Source organism: Mercenaria mercenaria, chromosome 5 (genome assembly GCF_021730395.1).
Source record: "Mercenaria mercenaria strain notata chromosome 5, MADL_Memer_1, whole genome shotgun sequence".
Taxonomy (NCBI): Eukaryota; Metazoa; Mollusca; class Bivalvia; order Venerida; family Veneridae; genus Mercenaria; species Mercenaria mercenaria.
The window spans coordinates 84,520,281-84,541,143 of NC_069365.1; the positions used below are offsets into that span (position 1 = coordinate 84,520,281).

Sequence of the window (20,863 nt, forward strand, 5' to 3'; positions counted from 1 at the left end):
CAAATTATAGAAAAATATTGTTAACAATATAAAAACCACTACTGGTTCCGTTTGAGTCCATTTGAAATATTTTTCTTCATGAAGTCTGGGTTATCTGACGTAAAAAGCTTGGGCACTGGCTCAAATAAAAGAAAAATCTTGTAAACACTCGGGAGGACATTATGTTTTACCTGATTGTATTAGGAACTTAATCAGGATGTTTGTCTTTCTAAAATAAAGGAGTCGACTATGAAATTTATTCATCAGTGGTCATAAACTAGGTCACAGGGTCTAATTGAAACTTAGTTAACTCACTAGGAAATCAAGATTTCTACCTGATCTATATGAAATGTGATTTAAACTTTTATCTTCATCAAATCGAGACCAACTTCAAAATTAGGTAAACTGTGGTCATAAAGTATATCAATAGGCCAAATCATAGATACACCTTATTAAAATGTGACTAGAGGCCAAGGAATCTAGGCCAAGTTTGCCAATATGTTTCATATCGTCATTCATGATATAGCTCGTCATGATATATATTCAAGGTCAAACAGTCAAGGTCAAGTAGGCGTCTCAGGACCATTATGTCCCTCTTTTTAAATCTACACAACGGTTATTTCATAATTTCATATTTAATTTAATACATATGTTACAATATAGAGTAACAAAAAATGAATGTGTTTTCAGCAGGTTATTGCTTTCACGCATTGATTATGACTAATCAGCCCGGGCCGAAAACTCATAATCATAATCCACCCAGTAAACACGTGCGCGTGAAACCAATGGCCACATAAAACGTCATCATGGTCAGTGCACTTTCAACATGGCGGGCGAGCGGACGTTGGAGTCGTTAGCCAACCGTTTGTTAGACTTGGGTCAAAACTGGACGTCATAATGGTCTGTCACCGGTCTACACGTTAAACCGCAGAGTTACAATGCTTGGTTTTTAGTAATAAAACAGGACATGCACATATTTGCATTTGAGCTAGAATTTCGAGTTTCCACAGTGTTAGGCTATGCGTTGTAAAACAGCATGATTTGCACCACACAATGTTAAAATTTCGACGAAGTTGCAGGTTTCTTCTCTGTGAAAACGTTATGACTTCTTTTCATAAACATAGATCTTCTGCTAAGAAAACAGCAGTTTTTTGCATGGAATGGCTCAAGTTATGTGTGTGTTGGTCCGCAGTTTTAGAATGGCGAACCATTTGATGTGTTTGATAGATACATATATACAAAGTTACTTCGCTACTTACCGTCAAGAAAGTCTGTAACTCATCTAAAGAATGCGTTTAGTGTACTCACTTATATTTTCCCCATATTGACCCCATATTGCTTCATGGTACGATTAAACACAGATTTTGAGACAAAAGTACCCCAAACTATTTAGCCATTGAAAACTAGCGCCAAGAGTTGTAATTACTCCCCTTGAGTAGTGCAACCAAATATTTGTATTAAAGACATTGATACAGAGCCGGGCTGGAAGATGATAATCGGCCCTGAATTCAAAGCCCTCGGGCCACTATTAATTTTCCGGGCCGATTATCACCTCCCGGCCCGGCTGTCCCGTGTATTAACATCTAATTTCTGCACTTCGTTAGTGCCAGTTTTTATTTTATGCTCTTCAGTGAAATTTACCAGTGCAATAAAATTGATATTTGCACTGTTTCAAACAGTTTCACTGGTATGGAACTACACTTGAATGTGAAATAATATGAATTATAAATTATAGAAAATTCCTTGCAAAATATTATTCAGTAAATTTAGGTATAGATGTATAAAGAAATAACAGGATCATAAATATTTACATTCTATTATAGGTAAATGTAAAAGGAATCAGGAAACGTAGTAGAACTATTTACAGTTTTACTACAATGACATCCTGACGTCACGAAATAATGACGTCATGATGCGATGCACGTGCCGTTGCGCGAAAAAAAAACTGGATATAATTTGGTTACAACCATTAAAAATGCATAAAATAAATAGAAAATTAGTTTGTTTCAGTGTAAGGTAGAAATATATTTCACTCGTAAACACCAAAATTTACATTTTCACTCTTGGCTGTGCTACTAATGAAAATATTGCATTTTAGTATTCACTTGGTGAAATATATTTCGATCTTACACTAAAACAGACAAATACGTATATCTATCCTGTATTTATATGATGAATCTATTTCTTATACAATGTAGTTGACCGATTTTCCGTTACTTTTGAATTTTGTACAACACGTTTTGGCAAATTCCATTTTACTCTTTCATCGTCATGTCATTTCACATTTGTATTTTTATTTACTTTATATCATTTGCTCCAAACATAGTGAATGCTTAAGGATTTATTTCTACATGTTTTATAATTGGACATATTGCATTTTTGAATGCTTGCAATACTAATTTAAATCATTATCCTACCAATTAGCCAAACCGACCTTAAAACCTAAATTCAAAATAACATAATACCAACTTCATTACACATAATGCTGTCCATAACAGTTGTGAATTACGTCGTTACGATGTAACACATGCATATATGAGTATGAATATTTCGAAAAGTATCTCCGATAACATTTTCTTTATTATTTATTCTGCCGGCATGCTATATATTTTTCAGTTTTCACAGTGATGATTTATTAACGTTTCTGTTTCAGAAAATATTGCATTAAATGAAGACTCTCGCCTTCTTGATAACATAATTACTCCAATGTTTTCATATCTGGCTAATGATGATGATGTATCCACATGTAGCTTTACTAATACTGCTGCTGCTGCTGCTGCTGCCCGGAAAACGGTTGCGCCTTGGTGGACACTTTGGTTGCCTTACCCCGCGACGTTCAGAAAACTTGTGTTTGTCACTACAGAAAACAATTTGCGTAAGAACTGCGAAATTTCTATTCTAAATCAAAAAATGTTATCATTATTGGTAATGAATTAAATCACATTGACGAACGAAACATTTTATTGTATTGTTATGAACACCACGAAATCAGTGAATATATCAGCATCGACGTGTTGATATTTAGATAGTTGTTACATAAATATGAAGTGTTCACTATGAAATATCATTACGATTTGAAAAAAAACTCATACGTGTTCTTGTACATGACTGTGAAATATGTTTGATTTCAGCATACTTTCCTAATTTCAAACTGATTGTTCAGAATGTCTCAAAATCAGACTTCGAATGGAAAAAGTATAGTACGGACGGAGTGTTGTGCTATCAACATGACGCCTCAATTCCACGAGAAACAACCGTGCAAGTCTCATGTATCGGTGTACCTGTTGGGAATCTTATACGACTACAACTTGCTAACACGTCTACACAACTCGTAATTTGTGATTTTAGAGTATATGAAGGTAGGCTTTATTTTCTATTGAAAGTTCATATTAGTACTGTGAAATCATATGATTTGATAGGCACGAAATTTCGTGATTTAATCCAGTGCGGCTATTTCTTTGAGAAATAAATTATCGGATTTGACCTTGGAGCATAAAATGTAATGGAAGTTTATTTCTTCATTGGAATTTACTTTCGTTAATTGACCTAACTACGAAATCGTCGAAAGAAAATAAGGGCCCAGGAATGTAAATGACGTGTTACTATATATCAATCACTTACTTATAATCAATCGGAAAGATCCATTAGATACTATTAGTACACTCTTTTGTAAAAGAAGATTGTTATTGTAATTGTTCCGAAAAACAAGTGTATGTACAAGTTAACAAATTAAATCTTGTTGACAAAAATGTAAATGTACAGAACTTATATTTACAATGAAAAATAGGTTTGGATAAATTTGAAATATACGTTAAGCAGTTATCAATTATTTGAATAGATTTGTAAATATTGACAATGGATACTCACAAAACAAAATACATGTTTGATATATCGTAATGTATAAAATTGAAACCTATCTTAACGCATAAAGCAATTGTACAACAAACTATATCGTCAACGAAACTGACCAAAACACTTCGCTGTAAATTATACCGCTATATTTGATGTATTGTGTGATTTGTAGGATGTGGCAATGGTTTCTTTGGCTCAGATTGTAGTGAACACTGTAGTAGTACGTGTTACCCTTCAAGACAATTTACGTGCGATAATATAGAAGGAACATGTTTAAATGGCTGCGTTGCTGGGTGGAAAGGCACTCGGTGTGAGAACGGTGAGAATCTTTCAAAAATGACAAAATATTAATAGGATATGTGAGATTAAATATAAGCAATTGTACCTTATTACGATATGTGAGGCATGTGCCTCAATAAACTATGAAACAACTTAAGTAAGTATGGCATCAAACAAAACATGTACCTAATCACAGTTCCACAGGGTATGCTTGTAAATTTTCTGTATGAAATCTGTACGCCAAATTTTTTTCGCCAAGTATTTTCATTTAAAAATGCATGCTTTGAGGTTGAATGCGCTAAATCATCTCCAACCAATTATAAGGCTTCATTAAAAATAGGATAATTTACGTTGTTTTGTAGAATACGGCTATTTATAATAATTCTATATCTATTTTATTTATCCAAATGAATCGTGAAAGTTTTTTTGCAACACGTGGCCGTACAATATATAACTGTATTGGACGCACGTGCGAACGAAAAATTCCTGTATTTTTTCCGTATTAAACATACAATTAAGCCCGAAACGCGCGAAAATGCTCCGAATTTAGATCGGACGAAGTAGGCGCTCTATGCACAGAGTTTGATTATGCGTCTTGAAATCAGGATTATTTGTCGTTTGAATGTAAACACAAAAACGAAAGAGCAAGTCATGGCAATTCTGTCAGATTTTAATATAAACACTTAAAGAAAAGCCAAAACATACGATTAAAAACATCAAACAGGCTGTTCCAGGCGAAAACAGAAAATTGAAGGCCACCATTCCAGACCAGCCTTACATTGTTCTGTATAATATATATTTGCACTCATGCCAAGCTGGAAAAATACAGAAAAGCCAGAAATACAATATTCAGTGAATCATTTTTAATATAAGCTAAAATAAAATAGATATAGAATAAAAAGGTTATTTAACATTGTACTTTGTAATACGAGATGTATTTGGACGAGTACCCAGCTGGGAAAACCATATTGGACGAGCCGCTATTGTACACAACATTGTTATATTACATAATAATATTTAGAGGGGCCTCCGTGGCCGAGTGGTTAAGGTCGCTGACTTCAAACCACTTGCCCCTCATCGATGTGGGTTCGAGCCTCTCTCGGGGCGTTGAATTCTTCATGGAGGAAGCCATCCAGCTGACTTACGGAAGGTCGGTGGTTCTACCCAGGTGCCCGCTCGTGATGAAATAATGCACTAAGGGGCACCTGGGGTCTTCCTCCACCATTAAAACTGGAAAGTCGCCATATGACCTATCATGTGTCGGTGAGACGTTAAATCCAACCAAAAAAAAAAAAATAATAATAATATTTCGAAGATCTATTAAAATTCAAATTAATATAAATCCAGTATTTTAGAGAGAGTTTTACATAATCGTTTTATTTTATGCTTGTTTTTTCTCGGTCAAAACAATCAGATTCCATGCTTTTGTAGAATTAATGATTTTACATCTACCAGTGTGTCTAGACTTACACTACTAGGATGACCGTTATGTAGAAAGCAATAAACATTCAATTGTAAATGTTACATTTATTTTCTCTAATATTGTAGACTTTTTTTTGCATCTTAAGTTTTGTCATAGTCAGCTTGTTTGGTTATAAAGTGTGCTTTAGAACATTACTTACAACATATTCTGATTCGATATTTAAATGCATGATTCGCTTTTTGATGATTGCATGTGTCCATCATCGATGTAGGTTCGCGTCTTGCTCGGTGAATTGAATTGTTTAAGTAAGAAGCAATCTAGTTGGCTTACGGAAGGTCGGTGGTTCTACCCCATACTGTATTACATATTTTTACCTTTCATTGAACGATAAATTATTTTACAGAATGTGAGCATGGTAAATGGGGCAGACACTGTGCAGACACATGTGGCAACTGTTTTTCTGCAACATGTAATAACACAGATGGTCACTGTCCTAACGGATGCGTTGCTGGATTTAAATTGACAGATCTATGCACTGAAAGTGAGAATCATATTTTCTGCAAACTGTTTAGTTTTCGGAAATTTTATACATTTATTTGATAATTAAATATATTGGCTTATCTGTCAATTTGGTAATCGTTCTCTGCCCAAAGTTTCGAGGGCTTTATGATTAAAACAGTATTTGATGTCTAAAAGTTATTCCTTTTTCATTCATTTCTTTTTCGTAATTATACTATCTTTTGCCTTCTGAAATTCTGATTCTAAAACTTTTGGAAGCGCTTTAAGACATAGACGAGATGAAATTCGGATACATGTCTGGTGCATTTCTTTGTGATATGACAGGTTTATAATTGTCCATATTGCATGTACATGCAATTATAATTCAGAAACACAGATGACATGTTTATAATTGTCCATATTGCATGTACATGCAATTATAATCCATAAATACCGTGTGACACATGCCTTCAGGATATCATTTTAAAAATAGATCCGGTTGATAGGTATAAAGATAAAATATGTGATCCACAGACATTGCTTTTTCTTATTCTATCTATTTCTGAAATAAACATTTAAAGAATTTATCTTGCTTGACAGAATGCAGTAATGGTTATTATGGGAAAAACTGTAAGCACCAATGCAGCAGCACTTGTTTCCTCTTCTCGGGGTCAGTCATCTGTGATTTTGTAAATGGAAAATGTTTAAATGGCTGCAAAGCTGGTTGGAAAGGTCTCAAGTGTGAAAGAGGTAAGACTTAAAACACGGTTGTGATGTAATCCTTTGTTAGTTTTGTCCATTATAAAGGTTATTGTACCGATACCGTTCTATACATACGATTATTTTACTATACCTGTCCATTATTAACCTGTAACTGTCCATTCTTAAAATAATGGATACTTTAAGAATGGACAGGTACAGGTTAATAATGAACAGGTATAGTAACAACCTTGTACGTTGAGAGGTGTGAGTACATCAACCTATGAAATTCGAAAGTTTCAAAATATAAACTGCAACGTTTTACAGAACTTGTAGCTGCAATAAAAACCCTGAAGGGGAACGTATGACATTAACCAAAATCGCCCCACAAATTATCAGTCAAATGAAAATCAAACAATGTGCCAAAAGTAATTACAGAATGTATGTTTAAATCTTCAGCCGTTAGAAAGTAGTAAAGACCTCTTTGTGTACTCCTAAATCGCAATAGAAAAGTATCGCAGATATACGGTTGATATGGCATTTTCAGTCGAAAATAGATGAAAATAGGCAACGTAATGTAAAAACAAGAGCTGTCGGAGGACAGCAACGCTCGACTATTCAACAGCTTTGACAATTGAATGAATATTAAAGTCGAAAAGGGGGCATAATTTTGTAAAACTTGCAAAAAGGGTTATGGAACATGTACAATGCATATCAGCTCATAACAATGGACAACTGTACAAGTTTCAGTCCACTCCCATTAGTGGGTACTGAGATACCAGCTTACATGCATAAAGTTAACCAACAACTGCTTAGTCGAAAAAATGGCATAATTTTGTAAAAATGCAAAGTAGAGTTACGGAACCTGAGCACTGCATGTCAGATCATCACAGTGAAAAACTGTGTGACGTTCCAGTCCATTTCCATTAGTAGGTACTGAAATACCAGCTTACATATAAAACCTTAATCAAAATGAACTTGTGCAGTGTAAGTCAATTTATCACAGTGAATAAGTGTGTGCAGTTTCAATCCATTCCGACAAGTGGTTACTGAGATACTAACTTAAATACAAAAACTTAACCAAATCGGGACGCCGACGCCGACGCATGGATGTAATACAAAAAATGGAACACTACAGGTCGCCCAACACGACATAAACGAAAATGTTGCAGGCTCGGTTTGATTGAGCCTGTTCGTGGACGGTAGTGGAAGTGCAGGCTAACGTACACGCCCTCTAGCCCCGGGTTGAGCAGAACTCAACATTTACACATGTTATAAGTACCAGAATGTAATTTAGAGACATCCGCAGATGTATTCATACGGCGGTGCACATGGAACCTTCAATGATGCACAGAGTGCAATTCGATGAAAAGCGGCGTATTGTCCCCAGACAAAATAATGGCTGTGCCTTAAACGAGAAAACAATGGGCAGAAACTGGAATCCAATAGCTCCACCTGTTCTTTGAATAGTCGAGCTGAAAACATAATTTTTCTTTCTTTTTCAAATGCTGCAGACCTATCTTTCTCATGCGGTGTTCGTGTAAAATTGGTTAAATGTTTGCAATAACTGACATTAATTTTGTTAAAGTCCTTCCAAGAAATGTGCAATTTCACCTTTCTACTACAAAGACAAAAAAAAAACAAAAAAAAAAAACAAAACAAAAAACGTCAAGTTCCCTGAAGTTTTACTGCACGTTTCGGTATTACCAGAAAATTTGGCCGTAATGATCTTAATTTAACAATACAATTTTCTTGCAATAACGATGTTATTTATTGTAATAACTATATATTTTCTGGTAAAAACGAGATATGAGTCATGACGAGTAAAGATCCCATGTGATACGGGTAATTTTCTTCTAAAAAAATTGATAGAATATCCCGTAATTACGATAAAAGAACCATTGTTTTTTAATTATAATGATATAAAAATACATACATGTACATACATTTTAGTGTCTTCACCTGGACCCGTCATTTATTAATTACTTGATTTATATAAAACTGCAAACTCAGCACGAACAAAGCATGGACAACTATTAATACATACATCATAAGGCCAAGTTAATTTTAATTTTTTAAAGGTACTTCAAATCATTCATAAACATGACAAAGCGAAAAATGTTCAAAACTTTCCTAAGAATCAGCGCTGAATATCATTAATGTTTAAAAAACTTTTAATTGCAATAAATATTTATATGCAATCTTATTTAAACTCCATTTGACTTGGTATTTTTATTTAGCACAGAGACACAAATCAATGAATTGTCTTTGCCTCATAGTGGACAATATTAGAGACATTATATAATATCACGACAATCTTGATTTGTTCGTGAGGACCGTGTTTTAAGTCAGAGAAAAGCCTCAAACTATCCATTATGTGAAAGAATGGACAATCTCGGCGCGTTGCGCCTCGATTTGTCCATTCTTTCACATAATGGACAGTTTTCGGCTTTTCTCCTTTACATAAAAGTCACATAATGTAGACTGAAAAGTAAAGAATAATCAGTAGTAATTCAATAAGTGCTGTATTATATTTATAGTTTAGTACAACTGTTTAATTTAATGAAACGTATGTACTTTGCAAGTTCTGTAGATCAGAACGCAATTAACGAACTATTTATCTTGATTGTTTAAAAAGGATAATATTTCAAATTCTAGTACGTTCTTTATTCATTAGTGCTTTATTGAGAGGCATAATTTTTACATGTTTATACATGATAATAATAAACGTAGGTAAAGTACATTTTAAGAAGATTTAAAAGATTTTCACTCTATTCAATATACATATTGTTTCAAATAGCTATTTTAAATTATGATTATTTGAAGACACTCGATGTACTAGCTATTAAACTACGTTTCGTTTATTAAAAGCTCATTTATATTTTAATCATATAGAATGTGAAGACGGTACATGGGGCATTGGCTGTGCAAGACATTGTGGTAACTGCTATTCAGCAACATGTAACCATGTAAATGGCAAATGTCCAGATGGATGTGCTGCTGGATTCAAACCGACAACGCTATGTACCGAAAGTGAGAATTTTTTGAAAGTTAAAATTTAAAAGTTGTTAAAAATCTGATGAATTTACATTAATCATGTACGTTTGTAGTATTATCGGTTATTTAATTGTTTTCTAAGCAGTACTAATGCAAAAATGTCCAGGTTCTGAATACATTTCAGACCTTCAGGTATACGGAATGGTTACTTTTGTGCTTCAGCTAGTTTACATTTTTCGACGTAAACATCAAATGCGAGTGTAGGACAAAATCCCCTGCGGACAAAACCCCCTTTGCTCATTTTTGCATAGGCGGACAAAACACCCTTCATGTTTTTTACAAGGAGGACAAAACCCCCTTCGCACTTTTTTCAAGGAGGACAAAACCCCCTTCGCGTTTTTTACAGGAAGGACAAAAATCCCTTCATCCTAGAACAAAAAGGGCAAATTATATAATAATATTTAATTAATCAAACTATCTGAGAGTTATTTAACAATTTACTTTAATGAACAGTTCAGTGAGAAAAAACATACAATTAACAAATTAACATGTCAATTAATTAAGAGATATTTCACACTTTTTTCTACAAACTATAATAATTGTATATGTATAGTCTGATTAATCTCAAAGTCATTATGGAACAAACTGTAATAATTATATATAACAGAGTAAGTACATCAATTATCCATGTTATAATCGTTAATTATAACTATCTTCAAGACATCTTTTTCTATAAATAAAATTATAAATCTTAAAGTGTATTATGATGTTTTCCCTTTTGAATCCTTATAAAAAGCAAAGGGGGTTTTGTCCTCCTTGTAAAAAAGTGTGAAGGGGGTTTTGTCCTCCTTGTAAAATTCAGCAAAGGGGGTTTTGTCCTCCTTGTAAAAAACACGAAGGGGGTTTTGTCCGCCTATGCAAAAATGAGCGAAGGGGGTTTTGTCCGCAGGGGATTTTGTCCGGATACCATCAAATGCACGTAACAATAATGCACCACTACGTGCATGATATTAATAACTCGTAATAGCTCTATATTCTGCTTTATAGAGTGTAATAATGGCTACTACGGGAAAGATTGTGAACACAACTGCAGCCGCATGTGTTCTCCCTTGGGATCAGTCATCTGTGATAATGTAAATGGAAGTTGTTCAAATGGCTGCAAGATCGGGTGGGAAGGTATCCGGTGCGAAAAACGTAAGCATTTTGGAAAGTAATTGCCATTGATAAAAACATTGTATTAAATACCTTAGGCATTTCTCTTTTAAGTCTGAAATAAATATTACTCTACAGTCTACAATTCTGTAACAGTTTACCATATCACTTTCAAAACATCATTATCTACGAAGGAAATTCAGCAGTCAGCACATGTTTTTGTCTCATATGCTAGAGCTTTTGTTAGACAGATTTAAAATACTGGTCATCTGGCCTAGTAGGCTTCCATGGGAACATCGCATTTGTTGATGTCAAATTTCACATGTTGAAAAGGTTCCACAATATATATTTCAAAGAATATATTTTCATACTTGTTGTTTTACCTTTTCTCAATTTAATTGTCATAATATACTTCCGAAACTTACTTTAATAAAGAGTTATAGGACATCTGCTTAATATTGTGATATAGTTATAACGCTGTTGTAATAAATATAACTTCACTATTTACTTAACAATTCTCTATCTAAACTCATGTATGATGGACTCTATTTCAGTCATATATGTAAAATATGTTGTTTAAATGGCTGCTATAGATTGTTGGTGGGAAAGGTCTCCAATGTAAAAGTAGTAAGACACTTCAAAAGTCACATAACTTATAGGGAAAAAAGTTTAAATGATACACAGAAATTATATTTGTACATTGCTGTTTTATGTAGTTTAGTACACTCCGTAATTTTATGGAAAGTCTTTTTCACACGTTCTATAATACGATCTTGGATGCAATTAACGTTTTATTTATCCTGATCTTCTGATTAATAAGAGGATACTATTTCAACTTTATCATTGTCTATTAGATTATATGAAATAATTGACAATGGTTATTTAAAATTAGCTAATTGTTAAGCATTCAATCTCTTTTGACTGTTGGTCGCAATATTGTATCGTGATAGTAAACACAATCATGCAGACAACCTAAGCGGATGATTACAGCAATCAATGCCTCGAAATACATTTTAAATGATTGTACATTTATTACAGACGACTCAAGAAAAACGCTCACAATAATACTAACCTGAATACTAACTTGTATATATTAGTTATGAATATTCATAGCTAAATCACTGCTTTTCATAGTAGTTTTGGAATCGTTATGATTATACTTAAATACCATGAATGAAATAAAAATTAGATAAAACTTAATTGCCAGAGTAAAGATATATAATTCTGAGATATACTTGTAAAGATAGATAGATACGCGTCTTTCCTAAACTTTCAAATAGGATGTAGAGAAGGAACATGGGGAGAAAACTGCATGAGAGTCTGTGGAAAATGCCTAAGTAGCTGTGACGTTTTAAGTGGAGCTTGCAATGGTGGCAATTGCCAACCCGGTTACAAGTATAAATTATTCTGCGATGAAGGTATATTTCTCTATTTTGTTTCGATTATTAATTTTATGATGTAAATGTTTAGTACATTTTTATTAATATTGCTTATAACGTTTTAGAATTTGCACAAAGATAGTATGCATAACATTATGATACAATATATATAAAATATTAAAATAAAGTTCTTAATCCTCGAAGTAGTAATTTCTTTAAAAAAATGAAAGAATATAAACAAAGAAAACAGAAACAGTAATAATTATTTAACTAACATCTTTAGTTCGCATGAACCAAAGGTGCAGGCTGAGTTGTTCGCGCAGGTGACTGATCCAACGTCAGTAGTACATTATTTGTCTTTCTGTCTCTGTTATACTTGAACAGCTAAAGCTCTAAATCTACTGGTAAGAATTTATTTTTTAGAATTGCACCAGACAGATTTGTAACGTCCAGGCATAAGCACTCGCTTGATTGAGCTACATTTCTGCTCGGGTAAATTTAGGGATACACAAAGTTAAAAGAGATGAAACACTGATTGTTTAAATGCTTGACGGATCTTCCCAAACTTCCCAAATTTGGTCATTGCAATCCTTAGACTGAACTTTCTTAAATGCATTTCAATAATAAATGGCTTATCAGTTTCCACCACATCTTAAAGTAACAAACCTCTTCAAACAACGTTTTTTAATGTAATGAGTATAGTTCGGTAAGTCTGTTTGACTGCACTCGATGGCCGCCTGAATTAGAAAGAAAACCTTAAAAATATTCTATGCATGACTGTTGTCAAAGATGTCGGCAAAACTTGAAAGGAAGCGATGACTGAAAGTGAAAGCCTGCTTATTGTTAGCAACTTAGGCCCATTTTGACCGCTTGTTAGAATTAAGTTCATCGGCAATTTCACTGACATTATTCTTATAAGCAATAATGTACGTCCAGAAATCTATATTGAAAGAAAAGCTACCACGATTGTGCACGATTGTGCTATTATGTAAATATTTTACGAGTTCCTGAGCGCTTTTTGTTGAAAAACTAGCAAAATAAGTGAAATAAACTCAGGAAATAGATCGTTCGTTTCCAGTCCGACACTAGATTTACTGCGATATGTAAATGTTATGTAATATTTATCATTAATCGTATTCATACTTTCATCATATTCCTTCTACCATAAAAGAATGTGAAAACGGTTGGTATGGCAACAACTGCAGCCGACAATGCAGCCCTGAATGTAAAGACTTATCATTATGTAGGAAATCAGATGGTGTTTGCCTAAAAGGTTAGTATGGTGGCTAATTTGTGCCATTCGTTATTTCTTTCTGTCGCAGCGACACAACGACAAACATCACACCACCAAACGTCGCTTCGCCGAATGGCGCCACACCGAATGTCATTATGGCGCTGCGACAAACGTCGCTACGCCGATCGTCGCCCCAATAAACATCGCCCCGCTGAATGTCAGCCCTCAGAATATCGTCTTTTCGGCTTCCGAAATGACATAATAGTATTAATCAAATTTGCGATAAAAGGTGCAAAGATCTTGATAGTTAATATTTGTTAGTCGCTAATGAATTGTTACTAGAGGAAATTGCTCACTCTTGACCTGCGCCCGTCTCACACCCAATTTCTTTAATTTATAAGTGAGTCCATCAGTTACACGATAGGGAACTTTTAAATTGCAATTTATTGTTCGTGACATATAGATAGAGGACAATGGCACAAATCAGCCACAGTAGGAAACAAAAAAACAATATTTCCTTAAAACTGTTCAAGTAACTGTGTGATAAGGTCTGACATGAGTCTCTCTCGCCTCAACCACTTAACAAAGTGAGACACTGACCACCTTTAAAATAGGGATTTGCTCGCGACACTGAGGCAGGCATAAAGTATGTTCCTAATGAATGACGACAGACGGACAGGCTTTACGCACGCACACATATTGTCCAATATCTATTGATAATTACTGAAAAAAGTATTGCAAATTTTAAAGTGGCATATCGAGTTACTAATGGATTCACTGATGAACTGAAAGTCAAGGGTGGGTGGGGGTGGGGATGGAGAGTTAGGGTTAAGAGTGAGCAATTTCTTTTGATTACACTTCATAAGGCTAACTAACACATATATTATAACTATTAATGTCTTACTGCTTTTTATCTCAAACCTGACTAAAAAATTGAAAAGACGACATCTGGTTGGGCGACGTTCTGTCGGGTACCTTCTTTGGGGCGACGTTCGACGGGGCGACATTTGGCTTGGCGACGTTTGTCTGTGCGATGTTTGCTGGTGGGGTCGATTTCTTCATGGCAACGTTTGGCAGGGCGACATTCGGCCCGGCGCCATATCGACGTTTATCGTTGTGTCGCTGCGACACAATAAAAATAACAAAATTGCACAAATAAGCCGCCATAGGTTAGTGAACAGGTCGGCAGTAAGTATTGAACACTATAACATGTATTTATAAGTACATAAAGAAAATAAAAGAAGTCTACTCCAAACCGTTATTTTGATTTTAGAGTTTTTAAAAATTCTAAATGACCTTTTAAGGCTACTGAGTTTCAATACTTCCAATAATTCCAGTAATCAACCTAGCTAATATATATTTACATTCAACAGTCACGTCGTTAAAGAATGAAAGTCCGTTTGGGACTACACATTTCATACAAATTTACATTTTAAGAGTGACCTATGAAATCGTGTAGTATGAAATAATGAAATTCGTGGTTTAATACTTTTAAATACTTAAGTGGTAACGTTATATTTTTCCAGCGTATGATTTGCAGAGATTATTGAAGGATTCCGACATTATCAAATGTATTTGCTAACAAAAAGTCATTTCAGTGACGCCATTTTAGTGTTACAGTAGTAAATTTCAACTGAAAAGATTATAAGATAAATGATGACAGGATATATTTTATTTTGTTACTTTCTTTAGGGGTTAACGCCATTTTTTTCACCAGTATTTCACTTATATTATGGCGGACAATTAACCTAGCCAGTTTATCTGGACTCTGTACCAGTACTAACCTGTTCTCCGCAAGTAACTGGCAACTTCCCCACACGAATCAGATGTAGTGGACGAGTGATTTCATATACGTCTCGGAGGACATACGCCTCGCTCGGGTACCCTCGACTCCTTTCCTCGTAATCCATAGATCTACATTCTCCCTATTGAGCTTAGTGGGCGAACTACATAATTTACATAATGATATTTTTATTATCAATCTGACAACCTTTGCTGTCAAACGCTTGTATTTGATAATTATATTTTATTATACACTCTTTATTGATAAAAAGGAAATGTTCAGCTTATTATTTCTTGACTAAACTCATATAATGTATGGTATAAACTCCTTGCTTAAAGGTATGAAGTATGAACTTCGAAGTATAAAGTTTGAACTATGAAGTATGAACTGTCAAGAATGACATGTGAAATTTGAACTGTGACGTGTAAAATGTGAACTCTGAAAGGTTAAGTATGAACTATGTAGTCATCACCGGGCTCTTATATAGATCTAATAAATGCTTGAAATTTTCTGTTACAGAATCTACAGAAACAGAGAGTACAAATGGAGCAACAATAACAACAGCATCGTCAACAACCGCAGTGATTGCCGGAGTAGGAGCAGCGATAATAGTCGTTATCATCTTAGGTGTACTTTCAGTTTTAATCTATATGCGGCGTACACAGCATAGGTATGAATTTATATTATATCATTTGAAGAATCTTTTCTTTACATTATTTAGTAGTTAATTTTAGTGTATAATATGCAATGTAAATGCTACCACTTCTAGCTACTTTATCCCTTTTTGCCAAGGAACATGAGACCGTTTTATATTAAGGTAAGTTATACATGTAAGATGTATCTACCACTTCTAGGTAATTTTTCGAAATGTTTTCGAAGTATACTAATATATAATGAAACATGCATTTTATAAACTAAGGCTACTTTCAAGATCTATTTCCTATACATGCCGTGAGCTTTTCTTTGAGATATGAATGCTGAATACATGCGGATGCTGTAAAAGGGATTTAATTTGTTTGTGTTTCAGTACTATCGTTAATAACGGTGGAAACGGACCAAAAGGTAACGTTGCTTTCTTTAAAGTTAATGATGATGTTTAATTTTATTTGACAGACGTTCCAAACCGAGTTGACGCATAATGTAGCTCCTCTTCTATGATAAATGCATTGGTAACTTAAAAGTTGTAAATAAATGTGAAGAAAATATACATTATTTTTGGAATATACTTGTATTAGTTTCCTTCACTGCTTATTTCCGTTTAATTTTAGGGTATATTATGCTTGTCTTGTATTGTGTTGTTTATCTTATAACTTGCCTAGCCGTGCCCTGTTGGATTTCTGATTTCAGACAAGTTACCGAGTATACTGCTGTACTGATATCTCGGATTAGCCGTACTAAAATGTTTTACTGCATACAGTCTGTTATTACTGTAAGAGCTAATATCTGCTTTGAATTATTTAATATAAACTGTCTTGTATAAATCTTGTTGAAAATAGCGTACATGCGAGGCTGACCTGTTCCAAGTTCGCTTTAGTCCCTAGTTTCCTTTATGTAGGTTACTGACCTTCCGAGCGGTGCCCTATTTCAACTTCACCACCCTCTTTTTATGTTTCCCCATTTTTGATGACACCCCGCCCCCAATTTTACTTACATGTTCTATTTATCTTTCCATTTATTTGTACCAACTCTTCATTTATATAATTTTAATTTATATAATTAAGATGCACATATTCATGTCTAGAGTACTCTTCAGTGAAATACTGAAATTTATCAGTGAAATAAAATTGATATTTGAAATATTGAAATATCATTTTTTTTTCTCTGGTGCGGAACTTCACTTGAATGCGAAATAATATGAATTATAAATAATAGAAAATTCCTTGCAAAATATACGTCAGTAAAGATATAGATGTATAAAAATACTAACAGGATTATAAATATATACATTCTATCATAATAAAATGAAAAATAAATCAGAAAATGTAATAGAACTTTTTACAGTTTTTTTTCTGCAAATATATCTTGACGTCACGACATAATGACGTCATGATGTCATTCATGTGACGTTGCGTGAACAAACTGGGTTTAATCTGGTTTAAACCAGTAAAAGTACATAAAATAAATAGAAAATTTGTTTGTTTCGGTGTAAGATCGAAATTTACTTCACTCGTGAACACCATAATTTACATTTTCACTCGTGGCTTCGCCACTCGTGAAAATATTGCATTATAATGGTTCACTCGGTGAAATATATTCCGATCTGACACTAAAACAAACAAACATCCTCTATATATTTATGCCTTACAATTTATATTTGTTGTTTGCTTACATTTAATGTGTAGCTCTTGTTGTGCTCATTGCTTCCAGGGAGTCTACTCTTACCTACTTTTTTAAAAATTTATTACAGCAATATATGTGAACTCAGCAGAGCCGGTTGATTCCGCTTACGATACAATCCAAGGCAGAAACTGTGAGTCTGTTTCTTTTTAACACAAGTCGAAGGTGTATTTTCTCCAGGTTTTCCACCGTACAACTATCAGTTCATCCAAAATCATCATCTTCTTTACCATAGGAAGGATATATACTTAACTATGCTTGAATGTTTTTTCCCATCAGGACAAAGTGCAAATATCTTGTTCTAAGTCTGGTAACTCAAGGTCAGTTTCACATCTGAGGGTGCAAGGATTGATGTTTTGATTTCATGTCATCAAAACCCTTTTAGACTTTAATGTGACCTAGCTTATAGACGAACCAAGGCTGGAATTCCATAGGCCATTGAGGTTAATGCCAAAGTTATTATTATAATAAATTTTGCATTTTACTTTCTCGAAGATATCGAAGTTCCATTTCGACCGAGTGGTCTAAGGCGTCAGTCTATGACACATTTTTAATGTAGGAATAGTTTTTCATTTACTTATATTTTTCCTCTTGTTTGTAACAAGGAAGGATATACATATAAGGTCATTAAGGTCAGGGTCAATGCCACTATTATCAATGTTCCTATATGAGAGATCAACCTTAGTCGAACGCTTTTAGGCGTTAGGCTACGGTATCTTTTGAATGTCGGCAGTTGAAAGGCCAACGATTCGATTCCAAAAACGGGTTGATTTATTTGTAATGATAAAACGAGCCATATGAGTCAATGTCGTCGTTACTTAACTATCACATTTTGAATGAAAACGGTTCAATACCCAGTGGATGATTTTATTTCTCCTAAATGTAGTTCTTATTGTCGAAAAGATATTTGTTTCACTTGCATACGTTTGGGGTTTTATTTAAGTTTTATGTTTTGTTTGCGGTATCACTTTGTGTTAATATCTAAAACAATTTGGTAATCAACTGCAATTTTGCATAATCTTTTCAATTTTCTAATTATATTTCATAGCAATATACACACTGTATTTAATACACGCTTTGGTGTTGTATTTGGTCTTGTATTTTGTCGTCTCTCACCACAATTTCAAATGACTAGAATATCATAACAATTATAAAAATAACTAAATGTATTTAATCTATTTTTATATTTTCAGTGAATGAGCATGAGTATGGGACAGCCTGATTGAAATTCAGTATTTGCTTTGATATTAATCGGAACATACTTTCGTTTTGAACCTATGTATGCTACGTAGTAAAAAACTGTGTTCTATAGGCAAACGCAACATTGCAAACTATTTTTGCACAACATGTAACAGTAAAACTTTACCTGCATTAAAAACTACTGGCACAACATTACACAATATTGCATAATTATTTGTAGTTTCATTATTTTCGTTGATTTTGTTGTTACGTCAATGGACGAAATTATATTCCAACGAACAAGTATAATTCCATTCATTCTTTTTCAAATTCATACACTGTACCGGTTTGGTAAAAACCACGTATTTCGTCCTCACATGATTAAATGTTTTCATAGTATCCATTTTGTCCGCTTATATTTCAAAGTATTTTCGTGTATGTATTTCTATTTCTCTTTTAAGATCAAAATCTTTAAAGCGGGTGAGAGACATAATGTAAAATTTATATAATAATATAATGTAATATAAGGTTGGAGTTTTTTGAAATTATATTATTATGTTTTGCGTGATACTATTATAACTCCATTCTTCAATTATGGCTATATTTCCATGTACATATATTTATTTTTGTCATTATTCGTATTTTTCTTGCGTTTTTGAGTTCTTTATCTAATTATGCATCCAATGATAATTAACATGTTAATTAAGCTGAAATGCTTTAACTCTTACATTATGCAAGAAAAGCGAACCAAGCAAAACATTTAACAGAGAGATATCATTTCTTCTCAGTACAAAGGGAATGATTTTTATGAATTTCAAGAGATTAAAAAAATTTCATGGTTCGTCGAGTAATTATTTATCTGATGATAAGAAGTCATGTGTAACTTTTCTTAACCTATAACTTTTAATATAGTAAAGAAAAGTAGACTTAAAAATACCAAGTTTTCATAGTACTTAAAGGGCTATAATTCTGGCAGACAGCAACTAAGAGTTAAGTTTATTGACCTATTTAATCAACTTCTGCTGATTAAAAGTGGACAAAGTTTTTTTTCAGAAAATGTGGACATAAATTAATTCTTTAAATGTCTATGCCGTTACAGACGTTGTTTTCTTATTTTCTGTGGTACACGCAGTTATAACTATCATGATACTGTTGTTTTTTTTTCCGCGATCCGTAGACCAACGCATTCCCTACTGAGCTAAGCGGGCAGACAGTCGCTACCACTGCATCATGCAGTAGCTACTGTGCAGATAATTCTCGTCATGTAGTTCTAATAGTTTTCTAGATATAATTAGTCAGGAAGTCGCTATTATTATTTTAGATAATTCAAGACAGACAGTCATACTATATTTGCAGACAATTCGCGTCAGGCTGTCGCTAAATTAAATATATTTGTAGATAGTTCACGTCATGCAGTCGATACTGTGTGGAGAGTATATGCGCCATTTAGTCGCTTCTGTGTCTACAGATTATGCTGGTTAATGTTTTTATTTCGCAAGTCACCATATTCGCGGATATTAGAGCAAATACACACCAGTTATAAAACGTATGTATTACAAACTTAGTCTATATAAGTAGAATAAGTAAGAAAACAGTACAAGGATTTCCTCATCAGAGCAGAAAAAGGTGCCTTTACTCACTGGCGCCAGATCAGAAAGAAAATGCCTCTGTACATGTTATACCCTACCCCTAGGTATTCTGTAAGAACCATGGTCATGAACGGGGAAATATACTTACCCGTTTCAATCGTACATTTCTCAACTTAAACGCGCAGTTCGGTGAATGGGTACCTAGTATATTGAACAAGCGATAATTTATCTTCCATCATGCACCAGTCACATTGTCTCAATATTCCATATTGCTGAGATTATTATCATGTTTTATGCTTTCGTCAACGTTATTGAAAAAACTTGCATGACCTTCCCTAATGAACATCCGGTCTAGAGGTCACGGCAGTGTGCACATGTTTGGCGAATTGTAAACAAACAAAAACAGAATTTAAAAAAAAAAAATCACAATTTACACTAAAACTCGAAATGATGAATGAAATTTATCTTGTATATTATCTTTAA

At 33.8% G+C, this 20,863-nt stretch overlaps 1 protein-coding gene across 1 annotated transcript in view; it reads left to right on the plus strand.

Moving 5' to 3' along the window:
- Window positions 1-19,632, plus strand: part of LOC123557803 (uncharacterized) — a 60,151-nt gene extending 40,519 nt beyond the window's left edge. The window contains exons 6-18 of the mRNA XM_053544732.1: window positions 2,633-2,854; window positions 3,111-3,338; window positions 4,004-4,150; window positions 5,937-6,074; window positions 6,632-6,781; window positions 9,626-9,763; window positions 10,775-10,921; window positions 12,160-12,297; window positions 13,430-13,531; window positions 15,795-15,945; window positions 16,303-16,337; window positions 17,683-17,745; window positions 18,806-19,632. Coding sequence (XP_053400707.1) covers window positions 2,633-2,854; window positions 3,111-3,338; window positions 4,004-4,150; window positions 5,937-6,074; window positions 6,632-6,781; window positions 9,626-9,763; window positions 10,775-10,921; window positions 12,160-12,297; window positions 13,430-13,531; window positions 15,795-15,945; window positions 16,303-16,337; window positions 17,683-17,745; window positions 18,806-18,834 — 1,688 coding nt within the window. The 3' untranslated portion in view covers window positions 18,835-19,632. The remainder of the gene's footprint in view (window positions 1-2,632; window positions 2,855-3,110; window positions 3,339-4,003; window positions 4,151-5,936; window positions 6,075-6,631; window positions 6,782-9,625; window positions 9,764-10,774; window positions 10,922-12,159; window positions 12,298-13,429; window positions 13,532-15,794; window positions 15,946-16,302; window positions 16,338-17,682; window positions 17,746-18,805) is intronic.
- The last annotated feature ends 1,231 nt before the right edge of the window (window positions 19,633-20,863 follow it).